The sequence below is a fragment of the Pholis gunnellus genome (assembly GCF_910591455.1).
Source record: "Pholis gunnellus genome assembly, chromosome: 10".
In the NCBI taxonomy this organism is placed as follows: domain Eukaryota; kingdom Metazoa; phylum Chordata; class Actinopteri; order Perciformes; family Pholidae; genus Pholis; species Pholis gunnellus.
In genome coordinates this window covers 18864437-18883665 of record NC_136537.1, presented here as the reverse complement: position 1 = coordinate 18883665, position 19229 = coordinate 18864437, and the positions used below count along the sequence as shown (strand labels likewise).

At 40.0% G+C, this 19229-nt stretch overlaps 1 protein-coding gene across 1 annotated transcript in view; it reads right to left on the bottom strand.

Moving 5' to 3' along the window:
• The window catches only part of LOC306701811 (ecto-NOX disulfide-thiol exchanger 2-like), a gene marked incomplete at its 3' end in the record, with an annotated part of 111698 nt that overhangs the window by 29516 nt on the left and 62953 nt on the right, over positions 1-19229 (bottom strand). Inside the window, exons 4-6 of the mRNA XM_079167226.1 lie at positions 12248-12454; positions 7602-7835; positions 3452-3664 (exon numbers count right to left, since the gene is read on the bottom strand). Of these exons, the coding sequence (XP_079023352.1) occupies positions 3452-3664; positions 7602-7835; positions 12248-12454 (654 nt within the window). The remainder of the gene's footprint in view (positions 1-3451; positions 3665-7601; positions 7836-12247; positions 12455-19229) is intronic.

The following is a 19229-nucleotide window of genomic DNA, read 5'->3' as shown; positions in this document are numbered from 1 at the left end:
CATATAGTTTTTTGGGGTCGTAAAGGATGATAAGCTGGCGACGCTAAGCAAAGTATTTGCACTTCCGCTCTTAAATGAAAGTGGGATTACTAAATGACGCAATGCAGAAGCACCCTAGGGGAGGCAAAGAGTCAGAGGCAAAGAGTAAATACAGTGCTAGCGCCAATGGTGAGGTGTGTCTTGGTATTGGCATCCGAACACAGAGCACCTTTTCTTCCACGGCAGAAGGATGAGTGAATACCAGACAACAGAGGAAGAGGATGCTCTATATGGGCCTTTTCCCCTCCAGAAGCACTGAGTGGTGAAACAATCCCCCCGGTGAGAACAAAGCACCCAGGAGACTCTCCCATGTTTTTGATGGAAGGCAGTCAAGCCCAGCAAGCCGTGTCGGAAACTAGTTGTGGTTAGGGACACGACAGCCAGTGGTAGTGGCAATACTCCTTAACAGGTTTTTCATTTTCCCTGCTAACAGGGACACAACGATAAGGTCTCGTATTCCCTGATCAGTTTGCAGAAACAGGTCCATAATGCGAAGTCAGCACTTTATCAAATGGAGGAATGCCTTAGAAGCAATGGCAGGTCTAAGACAGACTAATAGTGGTGGCAATATATAGAACTCCTCTGATGGACAATACTTGCTTTGATGTGATTTTGGGTTAGGAAATGCTAACAGCTAACAAAGTAACTGTTGAAATTCGTCTCAACCCACCTGTTAAGTAAGTGGTCCATAACATTCAGCGACATTTTAAGGATTATATGTCTATGCAACCCCGGATGTTCACTGGATGCAGCAGCGTTCTGGTTTCCGTAGCGGATTCAAAGTTTTACTGGATCACATTTGTGTTCTATGTTTTTAGTGTACAGCTTTTTATGATGATTTTAATGTTTGTAAAGTGTCTTTGAGTATTTTGAAAACCGCTCTATAAATAAAATGTATTATTATTATTATGTGTTGTTGCTTATGTATTCAGTAAACTGAAAGGCAATAGACAGGTTTTTCTGCTTTAACTTATCATTATGAAGTAAATGTTGATTGCTTAATGCAATGGCTATAGAATAAATACACCACCACTGTTTAGATTGGTTCCTTATAAGCCTCGCTGTCACTATGAAATTATGTCTGCCTCAGAGTACGATCTTCTGGGAAAATGAAGGCTTGGTTTACGGCACAAAGAAAGTCAATTATTGCGCAACCAAAACAGGAAAAGGGTAGCGCTTTTGTTTTCCCCGCTAGCTATCTATAGCCATCTCCTGGTAACGGAAATGACAGACATTGGAGTAATTTGTATTGTAATATTATTGTGTTGCTGAAAAGGTTTGAGAAGAAAACTGTGGAAACTCTACTGGGCAAAAGAAAAAGCCAAAGAAGGGAAAGAGGGAAAATCATAAAAGTCAAGGGACAATGTCAAGAGCTTTTCAATAAAGGTAATTCTCCTCAAGGTGACAGAAGTGATAATGCCTATAATATTGTGTCCTTGGATGGCAATGTCTGACACAAGCAGAGCCCGGTAAATATGGATGTGTCTTTTGTTCACAGGTGTGGGGTGTAAAACTGCCTCATGTATAGTATGGCGAGCGAAAGACAAATTTATGAATATAAATAAGGTTCTGTATGGATTATTGTGTTGGATGTGGATGGCCTTTAATGAGAGAGAAACAGAAAGGAAGAGAGTGAGGTTGACTGACAGAGAGAGATAGTTACATACAATGAGAGAGAGGCAAAGAAAGAGAGTCCTTGGAGGTTGTAACCCACTTCAATCATCCCTTTTGAAACCAGAACGACGTATGTAGATATCAATACAAGCATGCTAATCAATATGCATCCAGGATTTCAGGGGACTCATCCTCTATTGTTGTTTTCTGCCTTTCAACTAACCATTCATACGTTGGTCCTGTAACACGTGTTGAATACATTGTAATGCATTAGAACAGGGGTGAGTGTACAGATGGGCAGTGTAACATAAAGATGACAACCTGAATGATTGCAAGAGATACAAGAGGGACAAACTTTAAATTCACTAAGATTTGTTATATACAGTCCTTTATCATATGTCTTATGTAATAATAACGAGTGCTTTATACTTAAATCGTACAGTAAAATAAGACAATCTTAGACTTTGTCGATGCCTTTCCAAACTGAGCCCTCCTGTTTTCTTCTTAGAGCGTTTTTATGTATTTGTCTCTCTAGGTATTTGAGCATTTGATATGCCGTACAGAGCGGTGACATGTGATAAAACCGCAGACTACAGAGTGTCATGGGAATCACTTCAGTGTAGCTTCAATTGCACCTGTTACCCAAGTATAGCAATAACTGATTCGTATCTTCTGTAGGATGGAGCGCTATTCTCCGGGTAATGCAACATAGGATGAATCGTTTACTGTGTGATTGCGAGGGACACGCTCAATGAGTTCACATGCTCCTTAACATGTGAACTCACCGGTAAAATCCTGTTTCTGTGACTGGTGGCCAATTTTCCATCTGAAGACACAATCTGCCAACACATGTTGGCCTTAATTACAACAAACAAAAGCACCAACATTTCTGAATAGTGTAAAAATGGTTACGGTGTTCATAGCCAGCGTTAGATGGGAGATACAGTAAAATCCAAGACTCCAAGACAGACGTTTACTGGACTCACAGTTTTGTCGTACTCTGGTCAGAGCGTCACTTGTCCTGAGTTTCCCCTTTAACACAAGCATCAACTGTCGAGGTATAAAAGCTGCATTTGTTGAAATCAAAGATCCTTTTATTTTGTCCCCAAATGGCTCGGCCCGCTCAAATCAAATTTCAAAGGCGGGCTCATTAATGTGTCACCGTTAATTTCATTGTTTTTGTCATTTTGATCTGTTTACTTTTTTGTTGATGTGCTAAACTTATGTAATCATTACATCTCCTCTTGAGGGAAACAAATCAGGTTGTCTTTGTGTTTTGATGACCTTAAATAAGTAGAAAAGTTTGTTTTTTCTTTCACTGCTTAAGAATCCCTCTTATTAAAAGGACATGTTATGGTGTGGTTATATTTATCTCTCTTTTAAAGATTTTCTTTAATGCAGTTTCTACATTATTCCTAAATGTACCTCTATTTCATTATGCCTTTTGAAATTTAACAGTATTGTATTTTTCTTCTGCTATGTAAAGCACTTTGTAACCTTGTTTTGAAAGGAGTATCATTTACAGAGGTAACTTAAGGTGATGCTTTTTGTAAAGAAGCTGATTAGAATTCCGGTAGTAATGTTGCTGTTGGTCATACGTATAAGTTGTTTGCTGGTAATTGTGCACGGGAATGGTAGAAGACAATGTGAATATGAGTTGCATTGCCCTGTGTATGCTGTGTGTAAAACTCGTATTTATACATACAATACATAAATGTTCTACAAAGGTATACTGTATTATACAAGTAAGTGAACTGTATATATACATGCACTGTGCAGCTGAGCAGAGAGGACTCACATTGAGCCAGTATGGTGGCCAGAGCGGTCCTGAACTTGTCTTTGGCCTCCTCCACCTCCTTCTCATGCTGACTCTTCTCGCCCGTCAGCCGGCGGATGTGGCCGTTGGAGGACTGGATCATGGAGTAGAAGTTGTTGGCGTTCCTGCGGTTGACTTCGCCTCGTTCCAGCCAGGTCAGGAGCACACGCACCGCTTCAGGAAACGTATTGTCATCTGGGGAGGAAGGGAGGAGACGAGGTGGAGAGAGCAAGAGTCTGGGTCAATGGTGAAATAAAAAGAAGATTTCCCTCAGTGTGTTTGCTGTCATCGGGGCAGAGGTGAAGGAGAGTCTACATAAGAACGGTTAAAAAAAAGTGCCGCCTTCACAAAGTCACAGTCCATTTGACCGAGTTAGGAGGAAAGTAGAAATTTAAAAGGGAGGAAAGGAACGAAAGAAATCAATACAGCAGAAGTACAATAACAGACCAGCCTCTGCCAACTAAAACTTGTCTGGCCAAAAAGGGACAGAAGTAGAGAGTAATGGTCATCGGGATCAATGAACAGCTGCCTCTGCAGATTTACTCTGAAAAATGTGATGCTCAGAGACATGCAGAGGGCAAGAAGTTCAACAACAACCCAAATAGAAATAATATTTCAAAACTAAGCATGGGAAAAGAAGACAAGTAGCAAAAATCATCTCAACTGCTGAAATTCAATTTAATAACATTTTGTGCAGTACAAGCTGTCTTAGACACTTCTATTGGAGATGCATGCTGGGTTGTCTTCAGGTCGCACACTCGAGTGTCTGAAGAAGGAATGAGGACGATGATGATGATGATGATGAGACCAAAATAACTTCAAGAACTCGCTGTCGTCTGGGGATGAAAAGGAAAAGAACGGATTAAATATGATTGAGGAGAAAAATTATCATATCTATACACTGAACATAAAAGAGCAGGAGGTTAAATGAGAAGAACAGTGGCGGGGTTAAATCAATCAGCTCCAGTCTTTCCTATAAACATCTTTGGTAAACAACACTCGCCGAATGACTTCAGAAGAGGTGAGCACGGCGTTGTACGGTACAGCTGCTCTTTACAAAGCTCAGCTTGTTTAGCAGTACTCCTGCTTTGTCTGGTGAATAATCAGATGATGTCAGGAGACTTTATTGATTTCTATTGTTGTTATTCCGCTGTCGTTGTCCTGTCCTCTGCCGCCTCGCTGGGCTGCTTACAAGTCAGAGGAGCATAGGAGGGAATACACTCCCACACACAGTTTACATCACACTGCCTCAGACCTCCACAACACACACACACACACAAAGTGGTGCACATGCATCATGTCGATAATACAAAAACCATAAACATTACCTAGCGTCTTTACAGATTGAGCAGGTTTATATTTATTTAGGGGAGACACTGGAGGTAAATGTAACTAATAAAACTTCCTCAGCTGATTACTAACATTAAGGCAGTTTCTTTTAATATCAAAGGTGTTCTGATGAAGCATTATCTTATTTAATGTACTAATTTGCATACAAATAAATCTAATCATTGGATGAAGCCAGGTTGAAAATGATTGTGACATATTAGAGTCAAAGGTTTTTACACGGGGGAATTTGGTATATCTCTTTTTATCACTCCATAAATCAGAAAATACTGACAACAGACATACAATTGCCATGTTTTTAGGGATACAATGTTCTATAAATCAGGCTATGAATGATATATGAACAAACCCCTCAGTAAAAACATTCAGAATATAGGAAGGTTTGGTGTATGTGACCGCTACTGAAGTGGAGATTTCTGGCTCAAAAACTCATTTTGAGAAACACTCTTTAAAGATAGAGGTAAAATGCCATTCATTACACTACAAGGGAATGGGTTAAACATTTTTAAACATTGGATACCACCATTAAACTTCCCTAGTTGATGACTTGCTAAGTGAATTCTTTTTTTTAATAAAAAATGCTCTTAAATGTTATGTTTAAATATTTAAATGAGGCATCATCTAGTGCAACTTTTGGTGAATTTAGAAGAAATCTACAGACGCAAATACACAATGTGTAAACATTTAAAATGTGTATGTTGGATGTTTTCTTTCCACTAGTCTGAAGAAGAAGACATGTTGTGCGAGCAAAATAGCCCAAAATCTCAAAACTGACCGGTGCATGAAAAACAATGTTTTTGCCTGGGGCGTCTCGCCTCAAGCCAGGTTCTATAGATGCTCTCAATACTCTCTGTCTCTGTCTCACACGCACACGCACACACACATCCATCCATCAGACAGCTTGCATGAATGATGAAATATCACAGCAACAGATATTGAATCAAGGTGTTATCTCATGAATCCCTAAGGTGTTCCTGTTTGTTTATAGGCAAACTCAGGTCTCATAATACATGGCTCCCTGCAGCGGCAATATTAATAGACAATCTGGAGGAATATTAGCTGTATTAAATCACTGGAAACAGCCAGAGGCCAGATAGATTCACAATTTAGTTTAATGTGTCTTCAGCTGAGGCGTTACCTGAGCATAAATACATAAATTCAAATATAAGATTGTCTTACCTTGATATATTAGAAATAAATACCCCATTACAAAGCTTCTCGCCTCTTTGTTTCTCTGCGTTTTTTTTCTTTTTATCCACAAGTCAGCGATATCCTGACAGGACCAGATGTGCTAGTGACTTCAAACGTGCAGAAAATTATCCAGAACATAACAATTTTCCCAGACATTGAGTAAACAAACAGCTCTGTGAACAGCTGTAAGAAAAAAAAAAGAAACATCCCAGTAAATCGTGCTGCAACTCCGCAACAATATAATTGTTCTGTGAGATCATCCAGTGACTTTTCTCAATTAATTTTGTTCTGCCATGCATTTACTTCTTTATTTTAACAGATTTGAAAATAAATTGTGAATTAAACAATCAAATAAAAGTTGGTCCATTCACAAGAAACCGCTCCAAACTGACAAATACATAATTTGTCAATTAGCAGATAACTCAGCTGTTTGAATAAAAAGAAGAAGAAAAAAAGATCAACACTCCCCATCTAGTGGATCTCTTGAGCTATTTTAGGGCAAGTGCCTTCCTGGCTTTAACGTTACAGGAAAGAGGGAGGGAAAGGTCAGAAATGCCCCTAGTGTTTGATTACATTAAGAATTTAAAATGATCAACAACATATTCTCACATTCAGCTCAGCCTCCCCTTATATGTGCTCTGAACACTGATGGGAACTGTACTCAGCCACGCAGGGCATTTAAATATTTTAAATTACAGTACAACTCCTTGCAGTCAAGGAATATGATTAACAAGTATCGAGTCACTTTAAATTCTCAGTATGAAGTATAAGACACTCAAATGAGAAAAAGTCTGCAGACACTGAAATGTCAAGTGTGTTTAAATTACTGTCAATGTTGGCTCAAAATAAATTTAGAATCAGCTTTACGTATTTTCATCCCTTCATGGGAGTCCATATTGGACTCTGCACCAGGTTACATTTTGAACTGGTAAATATTTGAGTTATTTCAATTATAGTATTGAGTATTGATTACATTGATAGATGATTACAGGAATTGTCAAGCAGCACTTTAGGAAAGCAGCAGCCGTCCCTCAGTCAACACAATGTGCGTTCTAAGCTCAGTATTGAGTGAAGGTCATCAGCGGTAAATGAGCCCAACACACCATCACTGTAGTGATGCATGTAAAAAGAAGAAAATAGACGGATGGTTTTTAAACAGCTGGATTGTTTAAAACAGAAGCGTGTGAGAGTATAGTCATGCTAGTGGCTTTGTGAGGCTGTACTAAGACAGAGCAGCATTATGAGCTACATGCTAATGTCTGCATGCTAATATGCTTACAATTATAAAACTAACATGCTATCAGGTATAGTGTTTATCATGTTCATCTTAACTCAGCGTGTTAGCATGCTAACATTTGCTGAGCAGCACAAAACACAAAGTGCAGCTGAGGCTGATATTCATTCTTTGCTAGAATTGGTCTATTGGACAAATTGGGACTAAATAAAAAAATCAGTTGATCAAAGTTATTACAATTCGTCCTGAGGGTGACATGAGTTTCCCGTACCAAAATTCATGGCCATCCATCGGGGAATTGAGATATTTCAGTCTGGATTTAAGCGAGGTATCAAGTGACTGACATGTTTGTCTACCAACCTTTGATCTTGTCTCCCAGCTGGCTGCACTCGTGCTCCGAGTAGTGCACGATGGGAGGAGGGGAGGGCGGCCGGAGGCGATCCTCCTCTATCTTGCGCCGGTGCCTCTCCTCTCTGGCCAACAAGCGCTGACGACACTCCCACTCATAGAGGTCGTCTCTGGCCTGGGCGAAGTCCACGTGGAGACGGCCGGAGTCTTTCTTGTCTGTGCTGGAGCCCAAACGAACGTGGTAACCTGTGGGAGAAGAAGGAGAGGTCTAAGAGGAGATAAATAAAAACTAGAATTACTGCCATGCAGTTGTACGACTCCGCCAACCAGTCATGTTGCAATTTACATCCATGTCTGTCCGAAATCCCTTCTTTATTTTATCCTATTAGGCATGTGAGAATGTCATGAATATGAGAAGAATTCTTGAGTTAAGGCCCAAAAACCTGTTTTGTGAGGTAAAAGTGACATTTGACAAACAAAATCGAATCAGTTCAACCTTGAGTCCAAGTTGACATTTGTGCCAAATTTGAAGAAATTCATCAAAGGTGTTCCTGAGATATATCATCATGTTCACGAGAAGGAGAGAATAAAAAAGGCGAAAAGACAGATGTAGAGATAGAGAGAAAACAGAGGACATGAAAGATAGCTAAGACATTTCATTGATTGGATGAGAGTCGCAACAGGGTGAAATATCAATTTCTATCAACACCCACTGCAATTCAGATGTACAGTAAATAGACAGAGATAAGCACAGACAGGATAACAAGCACAAATAGGCAGATTTACACAGATAGGAAGACAAAAGGCTGCATTCACACACACAGATACTGACAAAGATAAATTGTCCTCATTTTCCTTCAGACAGAAGCGAACGACCGGATCACATCCTCTTTGTTCTCCCCATGTGTCGCTGTTATTGCAGCTGCTCTCCAGGTGTATAGACCGACGCGTAGACAGACAAAAGCTGAGCAAGTCACTTGAGCTTTCCGTCCCGCACGTACACGAGTGTGAGCCACTAATTACAGTGGTAGCCTTGGATCACCTCACTGCCTCCCACCTGACACTCAAAGCTCATTCCGCTGCGTGTGTGTAGGTGTAAAGTACAATCACATTTGTTTTGGTAATTGATTGGTCCGAATGTTCTGTGAGAAAGAAATGGGTGTCAACAGTGCAGTGTGAACTCAGAAACTAGGACACAAGCTCAGAGAGCCCTGGGCCTTTCCTCCAAATACACATGAACACACACTCTCATCGCAGGAAAGCGAAGATAAAGTTGGATGTCGGTGCGAGCAGAAGGAAGAGTTTTGGGTTGTGTCTGGAGTCTGCTCTTCCTGCTCAAGGCTCTCGGTTTGCTTCAATATTTCAAAAGGGGAGACCTCAGTGTGCCGAGGCTGCTGTAGTAGAGTGTGTGTGTATGTCCGAGTGTGGTTTGGGAGAAGAGGCCAGAGTGTTATGGAAAGTAATATTTATGAGAAAGCTACACAGGTCTGTCATCTGGCTAATATACGGACTTATAGCTCCAGTCTTATTGTAGGGTAGAGGTAGATGAAATCACACAAAGACACACAACCAAGCACACACACACACACACGTTAAATAATACAGAGGGTATTATTGCAGTGGCTGGTCTTTTAAATGAGCTTTGTGAGGAGGGAATATATGGCCAGCAAAGAAAGATTTAAGGCATCTGTGCAGGAGGAGCTGCTGGATGGAGATAAAATAATATTAAAAACGAGTCATAAGTTGGTTTCACATGACAAACAAGAGAGGCCACTTCCTCTCAAGGAGCAGTTAAAGCAGCGTCCCATCAGCAGAAGGATTTTAAGGATTTTAAATGTGAGCAACCGGTGGTGTGGCCCTGAAATCAATTGATGAAAGAGTCAAGCTGCATAACCCTCAGTCAATAACTGGAGAAACTGTTTGACTACTTGGAAGTCTAGAACATACACTGTCTAACATGAACTGATATCTCATATATACATTGACATCAGGGGTTTTCACATTTGGAAAATCCTTTGTGCTTTTCCCCTAATTTACCTGATCCTATTTTGTGTTTTGCCCGTTCTGGTTTTTCTTGGATATTTTATGACTCCCCTGCTCTGCAAGTTTTGTTTTGAACATTTTCTTTTTAATTCAAATCACCGTCTATCATCCCTCTGTTTCCCTGTTTCTCTACATTTTGGTCCATCCCTTGCTACCATTCTTGCCTTAATCCTCACAACGAGGAAGTATAAAGACCACAAAAGCCCACACAGGGTGGGCAGGAGAGGAGGTGGAGGTGTTCAACAAACGGCGATCTTTCAGCCAAGAGACAACTGTTCCCCATGTGAAACGAGATTTCAACGTTGATGTCTTTGTCACGTGACTTGTGCACTTCAGTAGTTATTGAAAGATTTGACGATCTATTCCTAGACCTAACCAAGTAGAACTGTGAAGACAGAAGTTTATTAAAAAGAAAACGTGTGCATGTAACGAGCAGACACGTGTTGCTTCCTTCGTAGGAAAACGGCCTGGGGTCTCATTTATAACCTGGGGTCTCATTTATAACCTGGGGTCTCATTTATAACCTGGGGTCGCACTCACCACGCAAACTTTACGACGTATAAAAACAAACCTGACGGGAGAATGTGAGCACCTGTACAGAAACTCTGACCCATACGTACGGACATTTTGGAGACTTCATTACACATATGATGCCTCTCACATCTAATTTCACTTCATATCACACGTTACTTTGCACTTATACATTCTCCTCATTAACAGTCAAACCAGCAGTGGTATTTGTGCTTGCATTATTGAGCCATAATTATAAGCACATCTCAATTATAAAAGATATAAACCAACTCAAACCTCAAATCAAATTTTGCTTAATATTTCATCAGCTCTGTCTGCACCCAGGAGCGCAGAGGAGAGACCAAACTACCGACACTCGTGGTCAGCTGATGAAATTATTATCAGCTGTAAGATAGCGTTAAAGAACTGCAGAACAGAGCAATCTTTGTTTTAATTAAGTGTTAGTGAGTTAAATCGCTGCAGTGAACACGACTTTATTGATTAATTTATGGTTTATTCCATAGGAACAGATACAGCATACTGTACACAGACAAGTGTTCTTCCTCTCGGTAGTTGCAGCGATTCCCCGTAAAGAACCGCTGATCAGCAGCTCATTTCTATGCATCAACATTCAGGTTGAGGGCAGCATGTGAGGCTGAACCCGCCGCGCACATTTACAGGTTAAGTTGGGATTTATAAAAGGATATAGCTCACTGGCAGGCGTAGGCAAGGTTTTATAATCTGAATGTTTTTTGGAGCATGTGCATTTCCTCCTTTGAACATATGCAAATATTTAGTGTCGATCCTACGCGCTGTTTCATAAATGAGACCCCTGGTGAGTACTGAGTCTATGTAAGCTGTCACACAAATGCCTCCTGCAAGTTCGTGATGGGGATTGTTTAGTTGTCGTCAAGCCATCTCCGCTGTGAGCCTTCTGCTCGTTGCAAAACGCTGGTCTCCATCACAGAGAGTGATAGGATGTTATCACAGTGATTACAAGGCAGTGGTTTGATATTCTGTAATAAAACAAGGTGAATATATAAGATAACTGGATGTAACTCTATAAATATTTTTACTGCAGCGTCTCTCTGTATCACAAAGTTAATTGAAGAGAGTAAACACATTTACTGTGGGGAATGTAAGTAAAGGTTGAAATGGCCCGATAACGTGTGTTTGTAACCCTACTTCATCGGTTCACAGATCTTTATTGATCCTTTACGATACACAATCTTTTAAATGTTCTAAAAAGGGTACACGAGGAAATTTGACCTGTAAATGCAGCTAACTTACTCCATTTACAGAATGGAGGATTAATGTGCAGAACAAAACGTCCATAAGGAACATAAAATATATGAGGCAACACTGAGCAAAAGAGAAAGACGAAACTGCTGTTGCATATATTCAAAGTCATGCAGTTCTACCAGTAAACCACAGATGTAGAAAATACAAATAAGATTACATACAATTTGAGATGCACAAATGATAAATATGCAAATAGAATTCAATTAGTTTTGTCTTATTCTGGCTTCCACGCCTGGCCGATTCTCTTGTTTCCTTCAACTAAATATCCAGTATTGTTCACTTCCAAAGAATTTGTATGGAGTCCATCTATCAGTCCATCCATTCCCCAATCTATTTATCCATCTGTCAAACGTTCCCGGGTCAATGTGTGAGGCGTGAGAATTGTAGAGCTGAATGATGGATATCAGCCCTTTCACTTCCATCAGAGTAAAGGTTAACAGCTCGTCATTCTTCCTCCACCCGAGGTGAAGGAATGCCAGGGCACTGATAGCAGTGGAGTGACAATACAAGCGGTCTCTACAGATTCAATATTGTCCATTCGGATATGAAAGAAAACTCTTATCCTCTGACCTTTAAGCCCAATGTAAACCAACACAAACCGAAAAATAAGGAGGTTGGAGGTTTGTTGGGGTTTCCATTGGACAGCAGTGAGGATTTGGCATAAAAACAACAAGCTACAGATAGCTAACCAGACATAAAACTTTCTGTCTGTAGGAAAAGACACAACCAAACACCACACAGGATGGTCCTGAAACTGGGTGAAAAAAGAGTTTATACTGGTTTCTAGAGTGAATTTATCTTACCAGAGAGGAGGAGAGCCTTGTCCACATTGAACTCCTCAGCAAATCGGATATGGCAGAAGTTTTTCTTGCTCTTTCTGATGGCGGCAATTTCCCCATACTGTCCAAAGATCTCCACGATGAGCTGCTCTGTGGCGGTCTCGGGCAGACCGCCCACAAATACCGTCTTACACCCTGGAGGGCGCTCTCTCATGGCCGGAGGCAGAAGGTCTGTCAAACATGGAGAAGAGAAGAAAAGAGACAACATTATTTCAGTTGAAGGTACAAGTGTAGTCTCAACCCAAGAGTTGGTTGATCACTCAATCAGTGACGCTAGAACAGCAGTTTCAGGAAGTAATTTAATCTTGAAAGAAATCTGAATATTTATTTTGAGTAAAGCCTACATTTGGATTCAGTCTGCTTTCCAATTTCAGTCCAGCTCAGTGGGATGGGTTTGCTTTGCATTGCTTTCTAATAAAGTTAATCATTTATCCTTTCACCTGTATCTAACATGAGGTCGACAATCTGCCCTCAAAGATCTTCTGTATCTTTCAATGCTTTTATGCTTTCAATTTCTCTTTCCATTTATTTAATCAATCAGCTCTTCTAACTTCCACTGTTCATACATTTACATTTCATGCATTACTTACTCCAGCTGCTTTCTGTGCTAACACTCAAACTAAAAGTTCTTTGACTTTTCTAGTTTAATATAAACTCTAACATAGTTCTATTAGTTGGAGTAAAAAAAAAAAAGCCTTGTGAAAACATAAAAGTTTCAGTATTTGGCTGAAACAGCAGAGGTAGTCATGAATATGTCTCTTCTCTCCATCAGAGAGTCAAGAACATGTGTATACAATATATATAACAGCACTGTAAAATGGCAATCAAATGCATCAAACATTAAAATGACTCAACATTTAAGTCAGATATATTTAAATGAACACTTGATGAGGAAAATTCTACCTCTAAAAGTAACTTCCAGGTGCAGCCTTTAACCGATCGTACTTGAGGCACACAACCACCTTTAACTTACGGAATCAGAAGCACCTTAAAGTTTGATCTTACATGGATAGGTAGCCAATAAAGGGAAAATAAAACTGGCCTAATATGGTCACAATTTCTAGTTTAGTTCATTCTTGCCGGAGCATTCTGAACCAAGACTTTTAGTACCAGCATGCAAAAGATCTAACAACAAAACAATACCATTCTCTGCATCAGCCATAGACGGAAAAAACTGAATTGAGCTGTGACGGTGAAAACAGATGGTCTTGGTGATTTCATGCACGATTCAAAAGAGAGGGTTGTATCAAACTCAACACCAAGATTCATGGCGTCTTCTCAGTTAAATCAAAACTTAGGAACAGGAAATTATGTGACATCCAGTCCTCAAATTGAATTTAGTGGGACACTAGGTATAAACCTAAAAGGCTCTCTGATCATCTCTAATCACCTGCAACTTTCCGAGCCCGAAGTCTCTTAATGTCAAAGTTGACGTAAACATGTGTCTATATTCTTAAATAAGTAGGGTGAAGGCCGACCTTTTTCAGCAGGTCCGGGCAACCAATTATCAACAAGACCAGATCCCTGCTCACTACAATACCAAGCCAGCCAGCGGTTCAGTGAAGTAAACCTACCTCTTACAGGGTAATGATGAGATGTACAGTAGAATAAAGATTTCTCTATGACCATACCATGATGGGAATATAATGATAAGCGCTAACATGGAACAATATGCTTGAATCATTTTCATATTACAGAGATAATCACGTCACGCCATCCCTAGCATGAAAATCCAATCCTTCGGTCCGGAGAGAGGCTGATCCTTTTGTGTCAATCGTTTGAAGCATGAAGGACGTCACTGACTGAACAAAGATAAATGTTGACTGATCTAATCTCAGAAAGAGCAGGCTTTCCATGGATGATATGAGTGACTGGTTCGGTCTGCACAAGGCAAACTAAGAAAGGATTGATCTGGGCCTGAATGTGAGCACTGTTATCTAACATAGAAAAGATGATATAAAGCACAACTCAAGTTTGGGGTTATTATTGTTGGCTTCTTTAGTTTGCTCTCGTTAATATAAATGTGATGTACAGAATAACAAAACAAACTCTCTGTATAACACAACACAATTCAACAGCAGCACAAACTGCAACCTCAGAGATCACTATCAAGTTGAGTCAACACCAATCCAAAACATTTTCAATAAATCTAATATAATAACCATCCTGAAGATAGAAATGATTGCAGGGTTGTCGTATTAGATTAGTTAGTTAGTTTGCAGCAACGCACAATGCCACGTGGTTAACATTGTGAAAAGATTTAGGCAACAACACTACTCGGTTAAGGTTAGAAAATACATTACGGTTAGTGTTGAAATAATACCGAACAATGTAACAACCTTAATGTAACAACCATAACAATGTAGCTACCGTAAATAACGGACTTTCTCACGTAACATTACATAACAAGTGTAAAGTCAACGCTTACTTTTGGTTTCAAACGAGGCACTAACAGTGGTCTCCTGTCCAGTGTGTGTTCTCACACTCTTAGTGGACTTTCTGGCTCGTTATATTACACTACATAACTTTCATAACTTTCCGTAACAGTCATTTACCCTGTCACTTTCTCTGACCGAATGCAAAAAAAAAAAAAAAGACATTTTTTTCTCCTGGAAACTGGGTTTGGAAAATATACAAAACATTGAAATGCATTTTTATAAAGTGTTAGAATAAGTCTTAAACAGCAACTATAGTCTGACGAAGTGAACTGAGCTGCAGCTGTGAAAGCAACAACCTAAAACGTTCCCTACGTACATTTTCAAAGAAATTGTGCCCCTGTGTTGTAGCAAAAAGAACCTGAATATAATAGTCTTACAGCAGCCTAAATAAAATGATAGTGACATTTGCTGACTGACACGCAGAACAAATTGGACAGCAGTGAAGAGTACCTCAAGCTGAGCTGAAATGTATGACTCATTCATGTACACTTTGAGCTGCTGACACCACTTTACCACGGCTATAAAGCTGTGGCCTAAATCATACCACTTCCCATCAATCACCTCCTAAATTAGAAAAAAATACAGTGCACTTTTCATTCAGTACTCAATAAGTTGGACATGAAATTTTAAATAATGGGCCCAAGAGAACCGTTATTCAGTCCTGTAGCTTTAGAGAGAGGCTGGAGAGCCCACAGCAAAGTTATAGTAAAACACATCAAAGGTACTTTATGGCTGTGCCCTCCTCATGTCACAGCTTGCTCTGGCACACGGCCCAAACGCCTTCGTCCCCTGACCTTGGCTATGATGATGGCATTAAAAGTGGAACATGCCCATACTCACGGCTGCTCTCTCTCACTCGCATATACTCAAAGCCAGAAAAAAAAACACTCAGGCACACAAACCCACACTCCGACACTAGGACAGCGCCAAGGTGATAGTTCCCCTGCCTTTACTTTGCAGTCAGCTAAAACATGCGGCGCCTCATTGCACGATTCAGCATTAAATTGCAATTTTTGGCAGGGTTCTGCTGATGAGTGAGGGGGACAATATAAAAGGACAACAAGGCAACAATCTGACATTTAGCTGACATCCTTGCTTCATAAAAGCCCGCCTTGAAAAAACAACCCATTTTTTCCAGACACACTAGAGATGTGACTGCATTACCAAATGTTTGGCTTTGAAAGGAGGATGAAATCCATACTGGGAACCTTTTAGAAATGTAGGCACGTAGACAGAAAGCTTCTGAAGGGCATCTTTGGTATTTAACTTGAGAGTAATTACAGACAGACAAGTCTGACATCAATGAAAAAGTGTTGGAAAAAGAAGAGCCGGAGGAACTGATGACCATTAAAGACACTCACAAGGAAATTCCCTAAAGCAACGAATGAAATGTAGGTCTTCAGCATTAAAGGGCCGGAGACAAACATGGGTTTGAGTCTGTGTGCATGGGAGTCATGAAAAAGAAGATAGAGACAAAGTTTAAGCAAATCTGAAATTTGACTGAGTTAAGCGAAGACGGCAAAGTCCAAACCCCGTGTGGAAAAATAACTAAGGCTACTGGAGAGTTTGCCGTCTACAAAAGGCATTTAATAACATTACTGTTAACTATTGTGCATTAAGTTAAAGGAATAATCACCTTTCTAGACTCTCTTTGGTGCCAGTTTAATCATATCAGTGCAGACAGACTTCGACGGAGGCCAAATAAACGCAATAAAACCCAGAACAAAAGTGCTCTGTTTGCTTTGTTCAGCAAAGTTTGTAGTTTTGTTTAAAACATTTCCAAAATAGTTGTGTTTGGATTTCCATGAGCCGTTGAATGGACATTTGGACAAGGAAAGATATTTAAATAAGGCTGCACAGGGATTTTCAGAAAGTTCTTGTGGGATGTTTTATCATTTTTTTTGCTGTCGATCAATCGTTAAGGTCAGATATCCTAAAGCACGCCCCTCTCTTTGAAGATGGGTCTAAAATGTATTGGAACTGAAAATGTGTGGCACGGTCGCAGAGGTGATCATCTCGTCTTGTCTCCTTATGTTGTCCTTATTTTATCAGTTATCATTATAAATGGAAACGTATAGAGTTTCAATGCACAGCAACGATTGACTTTGAGGTTCTGTGTGATTCCATGCTAAGTAAAGTCCCAGTGATTGGTGATTGTATTCACCTGTTAACTTAATTTTCCTCCCTAAGGTGTAACTTTGGTATTTTTCAACCTGGACACTATTTTCTCATATTTTGTGTCAAGCGACTAATGGGGACAGCACTTTTGAAATTGGTTCAGTATTGACGGAGAACGCTTCAGATAACAGCCGTTAAACGTAATCATACTTATCGGGCCATTCTGCACCGTCAATGGACGTCCACTAAAAGTGCTTGTTTTTGCCAATGACAGGCTCAGATTGTTATTTTTAAGTGTCTGACAACATTATGGAAAGAATGGAGAAACGTTTTTCTTTACTTTTGGCTTTGTCTGTCCGTTATTGTGTCTAAAGTTTAGTTCGGAAAAGTCTCGCTCTGAAATCTGAAATCCACATCGTAAAAATCAGCTAAATATTCAGACATGACATCGAAAATCTTTTAGATAACACTAAAGTGCAACTTCTGTTCTCTGAAACAACACATTTTGACAATACAGGCATTCCTCTGTCCAACTCTCACATTTTCACCGATGTCTTGAGGCAACAAATCACATGGAACAATAACAAACAGATCGCTCAAGCGAAAAGTGAAGAAAAATGTTTTGTTTCTCTGCAGGTTCCTCTCCATAATGTTGTCAGACATTTATAATGACAATCTGAGCCAGTCAGCGGTAACAACAAGCACTTTTAGTGGACGTGAATCGACGGCGTGGAATTGCCCCAAGCGATTACATTGCAGCCTGTTTAACGGCTGCCATCTGTAGTGCTCTTCCTCAATACTAAATACAAAAAAATACAAAACAGTATGTCTTTTGTCATTTAAAAACAACAACATGGGAAAATAAGATACAAGTTGAAAAATACCAAAGTTAAACCCTTTAAAATTAGGGATTGTATCCCTGCATTTGAACACACTGATAGCCTGATCGCTAAAAACATTATTTGTATTGCCAAACAGATGATCAGGTAAACTTATTGCAACCTTTCTCTTCATCAAATGAACACATGAATCTGGGATAACGCACCAGCTGGTGAGAGCGCAGTAGCAGCCCTCCAAATAGAACTAACATTTTAGAGTGTAAATGATAATGACAAACAGTTTAATCCCATATGAAAAATAATATAATTTGTTAAAAGCAATCCAGTACTCAGATTTAGCATCGCACTCCAGTAGCACTGTTGTAAAACGTACAGAGGATCAACATGAGCAGAACCAAAGATATCTTCTTCCTTTTGCATGCGTTAGCCACAATGCTACTTGTTGAACAGTTCAGGTTCAGGTCTCGTAAGCTCTCTTTTTTTCATTTTCAGACATTTAAAATTGTGGTCTTCACCCCTAAACGACACTGACATCACTTGAGGCAATTTATTGGATTTTACACAGCTCCCTCTGGAGCCACAAAAGGCTTTATATAACTCTGTTCAAATATGCAGTACTGCTCCGCAAGACCTGTAAACGGATTCTGACGTGTATAATCTGCACCCTTACATTATAAATGTGCAAGATCCGAGATTAGGAGCATTTCTATTGCCTCTCAATGGCTCTCAACATGTCGACGGCTGAGCAGGCAGCTCATAGCTATCGGTGCTAACAGTGTTTACCTGAGGGGGAACCGGAGGGTGGGCGCTACGCTTCCTTGACAAAGCAGTTGGTCAGGACGGCATTATCAGCTGTAACCGCTGTATGACAACAGTCACATAGCAGCGGCAATGTCAACAAAGGAAGGAGAAGCTCTGATAACAACACACAGAGAGACAGAGACTTCATTTTCTGCTCAGGTAGACATTACTTCACTATATATTTACATAGATAATAGTTGTTTGCTGCTTTATTGATGTTCAGAGTGTGAAATACTGCTCATTTAAGGTGCTAAGCGTAATAATGTGTAAATGACGATGATGCCACCGACATAGATTTATAACACCAAAGAGGAATCCCAAATATTTTACTAAATTTGGCAATTTCACATCAATTTAGATTTGTTAGAAACATTTAGAAAAGATAAAAACATGTCTTATTTCTTTTGTTAAGTGTTCACTCAAGCCATTTTATTTGCAAACATAGATAACCAAGAATGTGGTCATGGATATCAAGATCAAACATATGTAGGAGGGACGTAACTATAAAGATGTAGATATGAATAAAGCCTGATAGACAACAGAGATACTGAGTTTCAGTGCTGGTGAGTTAAAGGTCAATGAGGAGGAAGCTGCATGTGCTGTCCGAGGTGGCGTAGCTGGGGGTCCCGCTTCCTGTGATAGCTGCCATATGGAACCTACTGTCCTCTATCCCCATCAGACACACACACACACACACACACACACACACACACACACAACAAATACCTTAGGAAATAGAGCACTGACTCA